Raw genomic sequence first — 15,756 nt, 5'->3', positions numbered from 1 at the left:
CACTGTATTAATCAGTCATATGAATTTGTTATAATCAAATTAATATACACCTCTCGTTCATTCAGTTAGCACTTATATAAACAGGACCGCTCATCAGTCAGGATAAATGAGCGATGTTCAGGATGCTTGCAATAATTTTACATCCAGCAGATGTCGCTATTAAGCAGCACATCCACACAGTCGACAGAAGGGAAACGTTGGGAAACATCACTATTAGAACCTAAACATTTACTCCTCGCTCCATGATGGGTAATTCATTTTTTTGAAAAAAAAATAAAAATCTCCACCACCACGGCTGCGCTATGAATCCTGGGATAGGGTGGACCACGAAGGATTCATCCAACCTGTCCTTCACACCTGGGAAAAGGAGGCCACATTTGGAGGAACCTTCAAACTGGGACAGCCTTCGTTGCCTCGCTGTGATGTAATCAGCCTTCAAGGATGCGGCCCCTGACCTGGGACACTGTATATGCCAAGAACCGGCACTGGTACAGAGGCTAGGGGGCCTAAACGAGAAAACCAACAGGAATAGGTTATATTTTTATTTATAATATAAATGGAATGCAGTATAATATCACTGCCGAATGAATTCTTTGATCTCAATAAGGGGAATCAAACTTAGAAAATACAAAATATGTATGCACATATTTTACTGTACAAAAATGGCATGAACAGAAAGAGAGTTATGTTTACAGCTCAGTTTCCACTCCTTGGTGTGTTGCAGTTGATTTCACCCTGAGCATGTTTCATCATGTTTGTCATTCTAACAGACGTCCTCTCAGGACAACAGAACCAAGTCATCTGCTACATTTTCAAGCAGAAATGGTTCTGTGAGGATAGGAGGGAGGCAACCGCCCTGACGCAGTCCTCCCCTCCTGCTGCCTTTTATAAGACCGCAGGTCTCCCAAAGCTGGTCTACACAGAAAGGATGTGCTCCTTGTGCTGTCTCCGTGCCAGACCACAGACACTCCAGGTAGGGCTTCGCCTCACTTCTTTTAGGTGGGACAGAAAAGAAACATACTGTATGTAGGTGGTGTTTTAAACATTGTTGCTTGTCATTATTTTCTTTTGTTTTTATTTATTTTTTTATTTTTACAAAGAAAAAAAGTTGATCTTTCTAAACTAAATGTTGAAGTCTGCAGAAGCACTACATTCCAGGCATCCGTTATTAGCTAGTTATTAATTTCCTGAGTCTTAGTTAAATTTAAGTAGTAAAATAAGTGAGAAGTAAAAGTAAATGGGGAGCTATCTTTCCAAGGCCACTGGTCATATTTCCTAACGCTCCCTTAACAATAGAGACAATAGTATAACCTGTCATTTAATTCTGCAGTCTACTCTCAACAATATCAGAAGCTATGTGTTGGTTACTGAAGGTTATCTATCTGTACTGTACAGAATGTCTACGCTGACGTTGTGATTATATCAGATATCATAGTGTTCCCACTTATTTGTTTTGTTGTCTTTGTTTAGTTAAATTAATCCAGTGGCCAGATTCAAACTGACAGTTTGGGTAGTGTGATTGGAAGGATGTTTGTTGTTTCAGTTCAACTATGGCCTAAAACAGCCCAAATGTTTCACTATTAATAAAATATTTAAGGATATCACTTTATTGTACCACAAAAATACCATTAATACATCATTCTGTTGTAAAAGATCATAAATAAATGTACAGCTGTAAGTATTTGGACAATTGTACATTTTTTGTAGTTTTGCCTGTGTACACTGCCACAGTGGATTTAAAATGAAATAATCAAGATGTGGCTGAAGTACTGCTGCTTTAATTCAACAGGTTTAACCCATTAATGCATTTTCATACATACTGCCCATTTCCAGAGAGTCAAAAGTAACAGGGCAAACTAACATCATTTAGACTATAATGATAGTTCTTAATACTTGAATTAAAATCATTTGCAGTCAATGACTGCTTCAGCAGAGGCATTTTTCCTTTGAGACGAACTGCTGGACCTTTACTGCAGCTGCCATCAGTTGCTGCTTGTGTGTGGGTCTGTTTGCCTCTTCATTAACTGAAAAGCCAGCAGCCATCCATGCCAGTGGCACAAAGATGCCTCCACTACGATTGTGTGCTGTCCCTCTTTGTTGCCAATATTTAATTTAGAAAGATGTTTGTGCTATGCAGGCTGTATTTAAATTCATGAAACCATGTCTTGTTTACAGACTTGGGTGATGGTTTGTCTTGAGTTTGAGTTCTTGCCTTGACCAGTGTGAAGTCGTTCTGCAGTCACCTGCTTATGATGTCTTCTGTGGTTTTTTGGGGCATTTTGGTGTTACTAAGCTGCACAGTGCGTTTTTGCTTGATGAGGTTCAAAAGTCACTCATGCAATGTCAACAGATTGTTGAATATCCATCATTATACTTTCAGTCTAACGATGTCTTCCTTTATTTGCATTGAGATTTCTTTGGACCTAATATTGAAACTTGTGCTGGATGGTTATTCAAAGGCAACATTCAGAATCAATTCCAGATCTTTTATCTGCTTAATTTGTCAGAAACTATTGATGGAACAGGCCTCGCCTTCATGTCAGTCAGTTTCATTTACTTTTTTAACATTTGGAGTGTCAAAAACAGAGGAATATGTATAAAAATGGCAGCATTTCCTTAACACCTTTCTCGTATTGTGGTTTTCTTCTTGTCTTCAGGTGCTGTGTGTGCAGATCTGCATGTTTTACTCCAGCATTTGTCTGGTAAGCTGGCCACTGTGCGCAGAGACAGCTAAAGTCCGATGTGGCTCTGACCTGCTCAGTGACCTCATGTTTGTCTGTGGGGACCGTGGAATCTATTTACGTGAGTCTGCCTCAAGTACAAGCTGTGGCTTTATGTACTGTGAGTTTGATGCATCAAGCAGCAGGATGGGCCCACATTATTCAACTTACTTTAGTCATTAGTCAAGCTGAGGAGTAGCAGCTTAACTTTTTTTTTTTAACTAAAAGCTCCAGGTGTAAATCTGTAACGATGCACGGACACAAGTGCGCCAATGTGCTTAGTTTCCTTTTTTGAAGTTTTTTCACCTGTTTGTTCATTCATGTTTTGAAAGCTGCTAAGATGAGATACTAAATTAAACAACAAATTACCAATATTTTGAATGGTGCCACTATAACTACAGATTTATTATATGTATTAAAGGTTTGATAATAGCTAAACACACTGTTATTCTCCCTATAATCAGGATTTAAAACTAAATGCGATTAAACTTTAATTACTTCCACTGCACAGTACTCGTACCAATGCAGTTACCCACTGGACTTTTCACCTGGTTACCTTTGCTCTCTTCTAACCAAGGCAACCCTCTGCATCTGCTATCAGGCTGGTGGCAGTGCATCAAAATAGCAGCATACTCACCAGGACACTGTGCTTCTGTGTGATAGTCTTATTGTTAAAACAGTGTTATCTGAGAGCAATAAAAAGGTACAGAGAGGGAGCAGAAGCAGCTGCAGATATGCTCTTTCAGAAGCACTGTGTTCTTTGGCCTATATCGTGATTGTGCTAAATACTTTTGCATGTTTCATGTTTTGTTTATGCCAAAAACAGCGCGATAAATGTTCACAATGCCAGTACTAAACATGACTACATCTTGAAAGTAATGTTTACCATATTCACCAAGCTAGAGACAGTCAAAGGGCTCTTGAAGAAAAGAAACATTAGAAGTAAACACTGAAAGAGGTTTTAAATCAGCCGTGTGAAGATAAATAGTATCAATTATTATTTTGTCTTTTCAGGATAATGTGCTGCTTATCATTAATCCATTCACATACACGCTAATGCTGACGAACGCTGCAGTGCTCAGGCATGTTATGATTGAACTGTTCCTAATTGTACACTGATAATGTACAAAGGACAAAATATTCTACTTCTACATTTCATATCTATCTATCTATCTATCTTTCTATCTATCTATGTATATATATATATATATATATATATATATATATATATATATATATATATATATATATATATATATATATATGCTAAATTTGTGGAAAAAGTATGATTATTATTGTTTATGAAACAACAGTTTTATCTTTATTTTGTGAATATGTTTTGTTGTAAAAATATCATTTTTATGTACTTATTTTTTGTTTTTGTTTTTAGTGACATAACATTATAAACCATTTAAACAGAGTCAGTGTAATAGGTCGAGTCATTTGGGTCAGTTCTTCGCTTATATTTATTGATTTTGATTTAGAGCTTAAAAAAATGAAAAGCTGTAAATAATAATGGTTTAAAAATATTATCATTCACATTAAACAGTGTCACTGCTACTAAACAGACTGACATGAAATCATCTGTAGATTTCATGTCTGTGCTCCAGAGGATGAATCCTGATGATTTTAAATGCACTTCTTAAATGGCATCTGTAAAACACCAGGAAGGAATTAATCAGAGCATAAGTCATTTAAACTTCTAGGATGTTGATGTGGTCAGTCAGGTAGCAGAGGGTTTTTTATTGGTTTCAGCTGCTTTGGTGTTAATGAAATTAACAAAAGGTGCTCAAAGGTGCAGCAATAAGACAAGTCCCCAAACACAAATGGTTTCCGGTCACTGACATTTTTCCTCCTCATCTATTCTGACTGTTCAAATTCAAATTCAAATTCAAATTCAAATTTTATTTGTCACACATAGAGATGGCACGATACCACTTTTTTATGTCCGATACCGATATCATAAATTTGGATATCTGCCGATACCGATATGAATCCGATATAGTGTTTTTTAATCAACAAAACTGTTTTTTAAATATCTTGCTGCATTTTGTATAAGTTCATACTCAAGTTTAAAACAACAACTACACTAAAGCTATTCTGTTATACCTGTATGCAAAAAAAAAATATTTCATAGTTCAGCAATACTGATCAATCTAATAAACTTAAACCTACACCATCCTCCCTATTCTGGTATTTTAAAGAGTACTTAGCATAAATATTAAGCAACCTAACTAATAGGGTTCCAACTCCCAGCAACAACAAAAATAAATAAATAAAAAATAGGGAACCACCCCTCACGCTCCACGTCATGATGCTTAATCGACGTAATCAACCTTAATTTGATGCAGTGTGAAAAAAAATGCACAGAAATCAATTATTTTTCAAGAAATATTAAATAGATTCAACATCTTTCTTCAACAAAATTGCAGACTGCACAGATGGTACCTTCCCAAAGGAAAAAGTACTATAGCTTACTAGGGTATATATATTAGACTTAATAGTTACTATATACAGTAATTGACTTCTATTCATTTTACATCAAATTAAAACTTTGGGTGTCAGATAATTATTTATTAAAAGCTAGACATTTTAAATGAGAATAAGAAAGAAAAGTATGTCTTTGTGCCCCCTTTTCCCTGTTAATGCCCTATCAGCCCCCCTGGCTAAACTTTGCTAGATCCGCCCCTGCACAGTTACCAGCCGTCAGCTACGTAGAAAAAGATCCTGGTGTAGAAAGTAATATTAAATACATTCTAACAACAGCTGATCAAGCTTAAACGTGCTGCTGTTGTTCAGCCGCTGGTTTCCTCTTTCTGGTGCAAAGTGGGCCAAAAACAAACAAGAGACACGACTGGCGACAGAAAAGCCGATCAGCTGATCGTTAAGCAGTTTCATGATTGAAGTAGCAGCAAGAAGAGGCAGTCGCTTGTTAAGCTTAACGCAGGAATGCTTTACAAACATTCAGAGATGGACTTACACACTTGCTTTACTTCTCTCGGGATAACTTTGTCGGAGATGAAATGCCGGGTTGCTAGCGAAGCTCCACATGCTATCCAGACCACCGACAGGTCCCGCATGCCACAGCCGCTCTATCACGTGATGCATACTGCTCCGACGTGCTAACGTTCTGAGGCGAGTTACGGCGTGTTGCAAGTTTTGTGAGGTGCTTTCGTGATATTTAATGGATCGGATTACATTTTTTATTTTTCTCCGATATCCGATCCAGTAATTTAGGTCAGTATCGGACCGATACCGATACGTAATATCGGATCGGTCCATCTCTAGTCACACACACACAACCATACGCAGTATGACATGGGGGTGAAATGCTTGTAGCTGTACAATGCCCGACCATTAAATGACAGAAGAAAAGTTTTACAATATTTACAATTTACTACAAAAATTTACAAATTAACTTAGGAATTTACAGTAAAGAATGTGCAAATAGCAGAAGAGATTATAAAGATAAGGATTATAAATTATAGGAATTATAGGATTATAGGAAATGTGTGGTGGTGCGTGTGGTGACGTGTGTGAGAGTCCAGTCTTATAGTGACGTGTTTGGGAGAGTCCAGTCCTACACCTGGTTCAGGGCCCGAATAGCCTGGGGGAAGAAGCTCCTCCTCATTCTCTCTGTTTTGGCCTTAAGGGAGCGGAAGCGCTTCCCAGACCTCAACAGTGAGAAGAGTCCATTGTTGGGATGGGAGAGGTCCATCATAATCTTCCTAGCTTTGGACTTGCACCGCTTGGTGTAGATGGACAGCAGGTCAGGGAGCTCTGATTGAATGATGCGTTCTGCCGAGCGCACCACCCTTTGCAGATCTCGTCTGTCCTGCTTGGTGCTGTTCCCAAACCAGGTGCAGATGTTTGACGTCAGGATGCTCTCGATGGTGCAGGAGTAGAAGTTCTTGAGCACCTTCAGTGGCAGATGGAAGTCTCTAAGTCTTCTGAGGAAGAAGAGACGCTGACGGGCTTTCTTAACCAGGGTGTTGATGTGACAGGACCATGACAGGTCCTGAGTGATGTGGACACCCAGGTATCGGAAACTGTCCACTCTCTCCACTGGCGTGCCACTGATGATGAGGGGTTTGTAATTCCTCGCCTGCTTTGTAGTGAAGTCCACGATCAGCTCCTTAGTCTTGCTGATGTTTAGGAGGAGGTTATTCTCCTGGCACCAGGTCTCCAGGTTCCTAATCTCCTCCAGGTAGGCCGTCTCGATGTTGTCGGAGATCAGGCCCACAACAGCAGTGTCGTCAGCAAACTTGACAATGGAGGTGGTGTCGGATGTGGCTACACAGTCATAAGTGTACAGTGAGTACAGCAGGGGGCTTAAAACACAGCCCTGAGGCACTCCAGTGCTGAGTGAGATGGAGGGGGAGACTTGTTTTCCTACCCTCACTGATTGGGGTCTGTCTGTGAGGAAGTTGAGGATCCACTGACACAGTGATGAGCTGAGTCCTAGATCCGTCAACTTGGTGAAAAGCTTAGAGGGAATGGTATTGTTATACCTTTGGCTAGGTCAATGTCACCACTGGTAGCGTGAGGTAATACCTGGCACCAACAGATTTAACAATTTACTCTAGCAGAGCTGGACAGGGGTACAGAATGGTCTTTAAACCATTTGCAGGACTGGTATCAGCTCCTTCGTGCAAGCAGGAATAGAAAGAGCACTGTCAGAGCTCTACAAAGAGCAGGCCAACAGGCCACTGGTAAGTGACAAAACGGATTTAATGGGCCTGAGAGCCACCATCCTCTAGTGGGCCCTGTGCTCACAGCTGGGTACCCCTGGGGTTGGCCATAGAATACCAGAATTGTATTTTTCACAGATGAGAGCAGGTTCACCCTGTGCACATGTGACAGATGTGAAAGGGTCTGGAGAAGCTGTGGAGAATGCTGCCTGCATCATCGTTCCACATGACTGGTTTAGTAGTGGGTCAGTGATGGTCTGGGAAAGCATGGGAGGGCCACACAGACCTCTACAGCTTAGGCAACAACACTCTTGACTGTCAGCTCTTATGCTGGTGCAGTGGGACCTAGCTTCCCCGTGTGGTGAGAGTATACATATAGTTGCTAGAGGATGAAGCACCTGACCTAAATCCGATAGTACCAATTTGAGTTGCTACAATGAAATTTCGGCTAAATGAACTAGCCCGCCATATATTTTTCACTTTGGTTTTTGGGATGTCTTTGAATTCAATGCATCTTTTTGTTCCCAACACATCATGGCCTGTATCTGTATAGCACTTGGCTTAGTCCCCAAGGACCCCAAAGCGCTTTACGCCCCTACGATCGCCCATTAATATCAGTATAGATGATTAACATGACTTTTGTCCTGTTGAGAATGTGTCCTGAGGTGTTTTCAGAGTTGGGTAGTGCATTATGTTAAAATAAAAATAATAAATGGACTCGTTCTTATGTAGAAAAGTGTTTATCCATTTAACACACACACAGACATTTAAACCCAAATGAACACATCAGGAACAAGTCGGGGTTCAGCATCTTGCCCAGGGATACTTTGGCACACAGACTGCAGCAGCCAGGGATCAAACCACCAACCTGACGATTAGCAGATACGCTCTACCTCCTGCGCCGCAGCCACGACAGTTCAACAATGACTAAACTGTCCGAGCACATTTCTTTTCTGCAGAGGAGGAAGTTGTTATGGCCACATAAGGGGACACAGTAAATCTTAAGCACCACTGTACTCTGTAAAGGAGATTTTGTTTGACTGTAAAGCTATTGATAGTTAAAGGAAAGAGAAGAACGTAGTGTGTGACACGTCTCTCTTCTGCAGGTAAAGGCTTGTGGTCTGGTTATGGCACTCGGTCCAGAGGGAAGGGGATAGTGGATCTGTGTTGCCTGTCATCAGGTTGTGAACTTCATCACCTTGAGATGTACTGTGCTAAACCAAGGAGCCAACAGACCACATATTCTCCATCCACAACAGTACATGCCACTACACAGCCAAATTTGGTAAGATCTCTGTTGTTTAAATAAGTTTATATACCTTGTATCCATCCATTGTCTTCACCTTATCCACTTCAGAAGAACAGGGAGAAGGTGGGAGCTTATCTCATGGCTAAACATGAGGATACAACCCAAAGGCCAGATACAGAGAGGGAACCTATCATGTGTCCTTCACACGTACAGTCGGTTTAGAACGACCACTTAGCCTAACCGCCATGTGTGTTCAGACTGTGGGAGGAAGCCAGAACATCTGCAGTGCATTTGATCCAGGACCTTCTTGCTGTGAAGTGATAGTGCTGACTCTGCACCACTGTGCTGTTTAAGTTCACACTTGGCCTTGACATTATCAGAGGATTGATTATACTGGATCAAAGAGAAAAAAGCTGGGCCTTACCCTTAACTGTCTCATTGTATAAAATACAGTGAAGCGTGTGTCCTCAGTCATTCCTGACCTTTACCAAATTAGGTCACATTAGATCCCAAAGAACATTTGTAAACCAACTGTGGAGTCTTCTCTCAGTGATCTGTGGTAGTACTGCAAGCATGTGATCCACAACTATTTCCATTTTTGATTAAATATCTAAAGATGGTGAAAAAAATATGTTTATTTCAGAGCTGTGAAAAACACTTCCCTTCTTTTTCATATAAGTGTGTTTTGTATAAGAATGCAGGAATATGTCCATATACCTACTGAATGTTGGACAGACTCAATATTACCATTTAATAAATATATCAACACTAAGCCAGAAAATCAGGATTGGGAGTTGTATTTGTTTTATTGTGTTGTTTTCCTCTAACACACCTGTCACTGTTAAAGACATGCCTAACAAGTAAATCCAGACATGGTTTCAACTGGCCACAGACAAAAAAGTTTCATTTTATTGAATCCAAAACCACAAAAGCCACAAAGAAAAAGTCAGCATACACTTTAGCAGAAAGTTTCACTGTCATGAAAGAGGAAAACAACCAGTTGGCACTACAGCCACTAAAGACTTATAAATGGTAAATGGCCTGTATTTGTATAGCGCTTTATGAGCTTTGGCCTTATGAGATGAATATTTATATTCCTGGATTTGTAATTCTGCAATAGTATTGCCAAGCCGGGGAAATTCTCTGGTACTGTGGTGATCCAGCACAATTTGTGTGAAGCAACAGAATATCAGCAACAGTGACCACATAACACAAACTAACAGCTGTATTGGAGGCCTTAAGCTCCTCATTGTTTAATGAACTCTTTATTCTTATCTGTGTCTTGCAGTTCCAAGAAGTATTTCAGAAAAAACTTTTACAGTACCTGGGACCTCCGAGCAGTCCGAAGAGGGAAGAATACAGAAGGAATTGGCGGCATTCGCTTCGGCACAAAGTCAAAGTTTCACGGTCACTCAGGAGGATGACTGCATATGAAACAACAAGTCAGCCGACTGCAGCCAATAAGAGCGCACTTTAAAGAATTATGGGTTTACAGTCCGGAGTTTGAAGTTAATATTTATACTCACAGAAGTCCTGTGGTATAAAAACAATCAAACAGTGTATGTGTTTGAGTATGTGCAGCGACCCAGACCTCTTATATGTTCATAGATAAAAGGTCACCTCAGAAACTTTAGAAATGTAATCAGACAGCAAACTTCCAGTAACACAGCAATCCATGTATGGTTAAGGACAGTGTTTGGTTAACCCCTAGCCCCTTCATGGAGAATATTTGGTTGTTTGTTACACCGATTTAAAAAAAGAAAAAAGTTGATTTAGATTAAAACAAAAGTTAGCTCTAACCTCAGACAGGCCACCAGTAATTTGATGAATAAGTAATGTTCAGGAAGAAGTTACTCCTTTATGTACTTATCATTATAGGCCTTCATATATCTTCACGTTAATGTGATCTGTGCAGCTAATGGAAATAACATTTGTGGGGAGAGAAACACAAAGTTACAAGAAACAAATAACAGAAACAGAAGTGATCTACTCATAAATGCACAAAAATCTTAGATTTTTTTATATCTATTTTGAGATGTTACCTCATCCTAGAGCACCATAAATGCTTTTTCTTCTTTACATACAGTAGACCTAATTCTCCCACATCTGCTCTAACCCATGAAAACATCTTCAGCTGCCCGATTCTTCACTATTCTTCTGTCTGTGCTCGTCTCTTGGTGTGGTGTCTGTTAAGAAACATGTCAGCCACTATACCGTAGTTAATAGTTCTTATAAGATTTTTTATGCACTCATCATCAGAATCCGAACACTTTGTTATATACACCACCTTCTGTGGAGTCATTTGTAGTTCACACTTATTTCGATGGCACTTGACACTCTTGACTAGCTTTAATATTTGTTTGGGTAAAAGACAAATTTTATCCACTGTGTGTGTTTATTGTTTATGAACATATGTTGTGTAAATGTCTTTAAATGCATTCATTATTTATTTCACAATGAGCACGTAACTATAATAAATATTAAGCCTTATTCATCTTTGGTGCTCTGTTATGTTTTACATTGTTTGGCTGTAAAAGTGATTTCAGGTGTGACAGCAGAGTATTTTCAAATCTCACGACATTTTACGTTCATATAATTCTAATCAGAACTTGACACAACCTCCAGTTTCAGAGTGATCTTAAGCTGCTGGCTCATTTTACTTTGACATAGCTACAGTTATCACCAAAAGCCTTGAAGGTCATCTCAGGCCTCGGTGGATAAATAAAGAGCTGCAAGTCTTACTGATAGATTTGTGATTAAACAAAGTGTGCTTTCTTTGAGGCCAAGCTGAAGTTATAACCAGGTGTTCTATCTGCACAGGAGTGTCAGGAGCTAGAACTCTTAAGAGCGCCTCCTGCTGTATCCGGAAGAGTGCAGAACCCTCAACTACACATGCCGTAATACTCCCACCACCATTTATGATAGTTGATGTTTGTCCTTCAGATTAGGAGCCATTTCCTTTCCTTGACAATACTCATCTCCCCAGTATTTTGGTATGAGTTATCCTTGGTTTCATCTCTCTCCAGAGGCTCTTTTAGATGTTTTCTTCTACTCTGGCTTTCCTCACCTTGTTTGCACCTTGTTGTCAGCATTCATTAAACCTCTCTTCATTGTAGACAATGATATGCCTGCTACCATCAGAGTGTTGACAGGTTATTTTTTCTCAACCAAGGAACGATTTTTGTAATAGTGCACATTTCAGGGCTTCACTTTTATTCAGTATGATTCCATTCAAATTCTTAATATCTCTAATCCCCACCAACATGGAACTTTAGAGTAAAGACACCACGATACTGGGAGAACCAGGGAGAACCAGGCTTTGAAAAGCCACAAGTGAAAAAAAAAAACCAGTCCCCATCAGCCTAAACCTGTTGTAGCTTGGCCAATAGTAGTGTAGTCAAAGTCACTTGATCCAGCCCCTACTATGAGGTTTGAGTGTTGTCACATTGCCATTCAGTTTGTGGGTTACAAACAGAAAATGATACATGTATTCTTCTCATGCGTTATTGGACTGGATTATTTCAACAAACTGATGACATTTTGCCCATTAATTATTTGTATCCTCCTGTAACTTTACTGTATAAAGGGCTAAGACATCCAAAGTTTCAGGAGTCATTATAAGTCATTATAAGAAGTGTCGTGATTTGGAGAGCCCAGTGCGTGCTCCTGACACAGGGGAACCACATGCTGTCGAGGATACCTACCTTGGCACGACACGGGAAACAAGTCAAACAAACGTCACAATAAAAGCATGCTATAAAACTGTAAGAATAAAACACTTAACATTATTTAAAGATATTTTATCATCACATGTGTGTAATATGCTTAAATTTAAATACTCCCCATTTACATGATACAAACTTTAATTATGGAGTTCCACAGGGTTCAGTGCTAGGACCAATTCTGTTTACATTATACATGCTTCCCTTGGGCAGCATCATTAGAAGACATAGCATACATTTTTACTGCTGTGCAGATGACACCCAGTTCTATCTGTCCATGAAGCCAGATAACACACACCAATTAGTTAAACTGCAGGAATGTCTTAAAGACATAAAGACCTGGATGGCCGCTAACTTTCTGCTTGTAAATTCAGTTCAAACTGAGGCTATTGTAGTTAGCCGTACAAACTTTAGAAACATGGTGTCTAAATAGATTCTTACTCTGATGGCATTACCCTGGCCTCCAGTAACGCTGGGAATGCAGAAACCAAATCGAGGAAGTCTGTCCATCCCTCTTTATACACTTACACCCTCTTATTGTGTCCCCCTTATAAGACACAACAAAAGAAATTCCTCCCCCATATAAGGAGTTGTTTAAACAGATGAACTAGTGGTGGCGAACGTGCATATGGTAAATGGACTGGTTCTTATATAGCGCTTTTCTACTCTCAAAGCACTTTACAGAACTTGTGCATTCACCCATTCGCACAAGCACATTTTCTCAGTGCTTTCTAACTAACATTCAAACTCCGCATCGCAGCGCAATTTGGGGTTTTTGGCATGCAGACTAGGGGAAGCCAGCCACCCCAATATGCATATGACAGGTGTGTGTGTGCTGTGTTTAGCTGGTTAATCATATGTGGTATGGCACAACGGACTTACAGAATTCAACTACTGCATAACTGTTCTAGCACGTTTTCATCAATCTCTAAAATTAGAAACATCTAGTCTGTGATGTGAGTGATGTTAAAAAACTAGTTCATGCATTTATTGCTTCTAGGCTGGACTACTGTAATTTATTATTATTAGAATGTCCTAAAAACTCACTGCAAAGCATTCAGTTAATCCAAAATGCTGCAGCAAGAGTCCTGACAGGGACTAGAAAGAGATATTTCTCTGATATTGGCTTCTGTTCATTGGCTTCCTGTTAAATTTAAAATCCTTTCTTCCATTGTAAAGTCTTGAATAATCAGGCTCCATCTTATCTTAAAGACCTTATAGCAGCAACTGCAGGCTTACTTGTTGTTCATATGAAATTTAAATAGATTGGTTGGGAGAGCCTTTGGCTTTCAGGTCCCTCCTCTATGGAACCAGCTCCCAGTTTAAGAGACAGACATCCTCTCTACTTTCAAAATTAGGCTTCAAACTTTCCTTTTTCATAAAGTGTATAGTTAGGGCTGGATCAGGTGACCTGAATTAATTATTATTAATCTCTGGGTCTCTTCTACAGTTTGTCTTTTATTCTATCTTCCTCCCATCATCCCCAACAAGTCCCGACAGAAGGCTGCACTTCTAGAACCTCCCTTCTGGATTCCCGCCCTTTGTTAATACTACCCGAGCGTTGAATTAACCATGTTAGTGAAACCAGCTTGTCACGTAGAAATTCTGATCCTGTTAGTGTTGGCCAAATGAAACTTTCTTTAGCACTGAAAGGTTTATTACTTGAAGTTTCTTAACGCAGTCCTCTTTGGTGCCATCTGGTTACCAAAAATATGAAGTGCAGAGTTTGACTCTGCAACTTGAAACGAACTGCTTGGTTATGATTATTCACTCTGCAGAGCTGAACTGACAGCTTCTGTTTAATGTCATGTGGCAGTTTTGTGTGATATCGGGCTACAGTTGTGGTGCTTTGAACATGGGTTTTTTTTGTGTAAAATGTTATATCTATTTGCTTGATACGTCATTTACGTGAATAAACTTTCCTTGTTTAAACATGGTGTGGTCTCTCTTTATTTGTGATAGTCATAGATTAAAAACAAACATTGTAAATAATAATGTACAACACACTCTTATCCTATAATCTGGGACTCTCCACCATTAACTCTGAAGACGCTTCTCAGATGAAACGTCTTCAAGAAACTTAAACAGGTCAGCCCTGAGAACCTACACGGACAACAAACTCTTACAATAGGTTGGGCGTATGCTTGCTTTTGTAATTAACCAGTGGACATACACCAATATATAATATATTATTTAGTGTATTTCTTGTGTATGTTTTTGACCTGGGGCTGGAGCTGTTGGTTCACTGCTGGCTCCATGTCTTTTTATGTCACACACTGGTTCACTCTCTCTCACACATAAAAAATAAACTACAAATCCTGCAAACACTTCAGTCCCTTAGAAACCATTGAATCAGGTATTGAAACAGTGACGAACCGAATGAAGCTTCAGACGTCACTGATCACTTGACTCTAGCCAGACAAACAAAGCCTCAACACAGTGCCTCCAAAGCACCACGCTAAAGCTTCAGCTTCAAACGGCCCATCATCCTGTTTTTCTCAGTCCCTGCAACCTACTTGTTTTCTCCTCTGCCTAGAAGTCCTGGTGTTTTTCCTAAAAGAGCATTATCCCAGAGAGAATCTGTGGAGGAAATATCTGGTCCTGCACCAACTGGACCATCACTAAGCTGCCTTAGTTTATGATGAATAAACCCATGTTTGAGTCAGCCTGCACATTGTTGCCAGGGGTTGTTTGATTGTTGGGGCTTTCTCTCTATTATTGTAGGGTCTTTACAATATAAAGGGCCTTGAGGCGACCGCTGTTGTGATTTGGCACTATGTGAATAAAACTGACTTCAGTATTTATTTCATTTATGTATTATAACACATTTGGGTTAAGCACACAGCTATTCCTTTATGTTGGTAAATGGACTGGTTCATTTTCCTGCTCTATCCGAGCACTCAAAGTGCTTTAAATGACTCGTATAATTCACTCCAACACTTACTTCTTCACAAATGCTACCAATTACACATGATGAGAGAGCAACTCCAGGGTTAGTATCCTACCCAAAGATATTTGGCAAGCCTGGAGCAGCCAGGAATCGAACCACCAACCTTCTGCCCTACTCCTGAGCTACAGCCACTCCATGTTGGACAGCTTTTGTCTTGGACTAAGCTCACCATAGACAAGTTTAATCTTGGAGGAAATTTGCTGATTGGACTATTTATTCAGCAAATTCGGCATAAATGTAGCTGTTGAATCGCTCATGCATTTATTTTTTGTGTGCTTGGCTCATGGAAACTGTTCCAAACACAGTCTGATACAAACAGTAGTAGAAGTAAAGTAAAATAGTATTATTTATTAAACAATTCAACAACTATATCAATATTTGTAGTATCTAATAATAAATAAACCTCGGTTATGCAACATTTAGC

The 15,756-nt window shown here is 39.6% G+C and overlaps 1 protein-coding gene across 1 annotated transcript; it reads left to right on the top strand.

Moving 5' to 3' along the window:
• The first annotated feature begins 771 nt into the window (after nt 1-771).
• LOC309696968 (insulin-like growth factor 1) lies at nt 772-11,150 on the top strand. The gene is made up of 4 exons (XM_082518529.1): nt 772-973; nt 2,658-2,802; nt 8,518-8,696; nt 9,949-11,150. Exons 1-4 carry the CDS (start codon nt 929-931, stop codon nt 10,135-10,137), a joined length of 558 nt encoding a protein of 185 aa, XP_082374655.1. The 5' UTR covers nt 772-928; the 3' UTR covers nt 10,138-11,150.
• The last annotated feature ends 4,606 nt before the right edge of the window (nt 11,151-15,756 follow it).

The sequence above is a fragment of the Aulonocara stuartgranti genome (genome assembly GCF_965226115.1).
Source record: "Aulonocara stuartgranti genome assembly, chromosome: 20".
NCBI classification, from domain to species: domain Eukaryota; kingdom Metazoa; phylum Chordata; class Actinopteri; order Cichliformes; family Cichlidae; genus Aulonocara; species Aulonocara stuartgranti.
This window is presented reverse-complemented; position numbering and strand designations above follow the sequence as displayed.

Bases quoted from the DNA above. Each gene is read 5' to 3' on its own strand.
- LOC309696968 (XM_082518529.1), top strand. From the start codon at position 929: ATGTGCTCCTTGTGCTGTCTCCGTGCCAGACCACAGACACTCCAG. The intron at 2,803-8,517 runs GTGAGTCTGCCT...TCTCTTCTGCAG, and splicing joins GGACCGTGGAATCTATTTAC to GTAAAGGCTTGTGGTCTGGT. The intron at 8,697-9,948 runs GTAAGATCTCTG...TGTGTCTTGCAG, and splicing joins CCACTACACAGCCAAATTTG to TTCCAAGAAGTATTTCAGAA.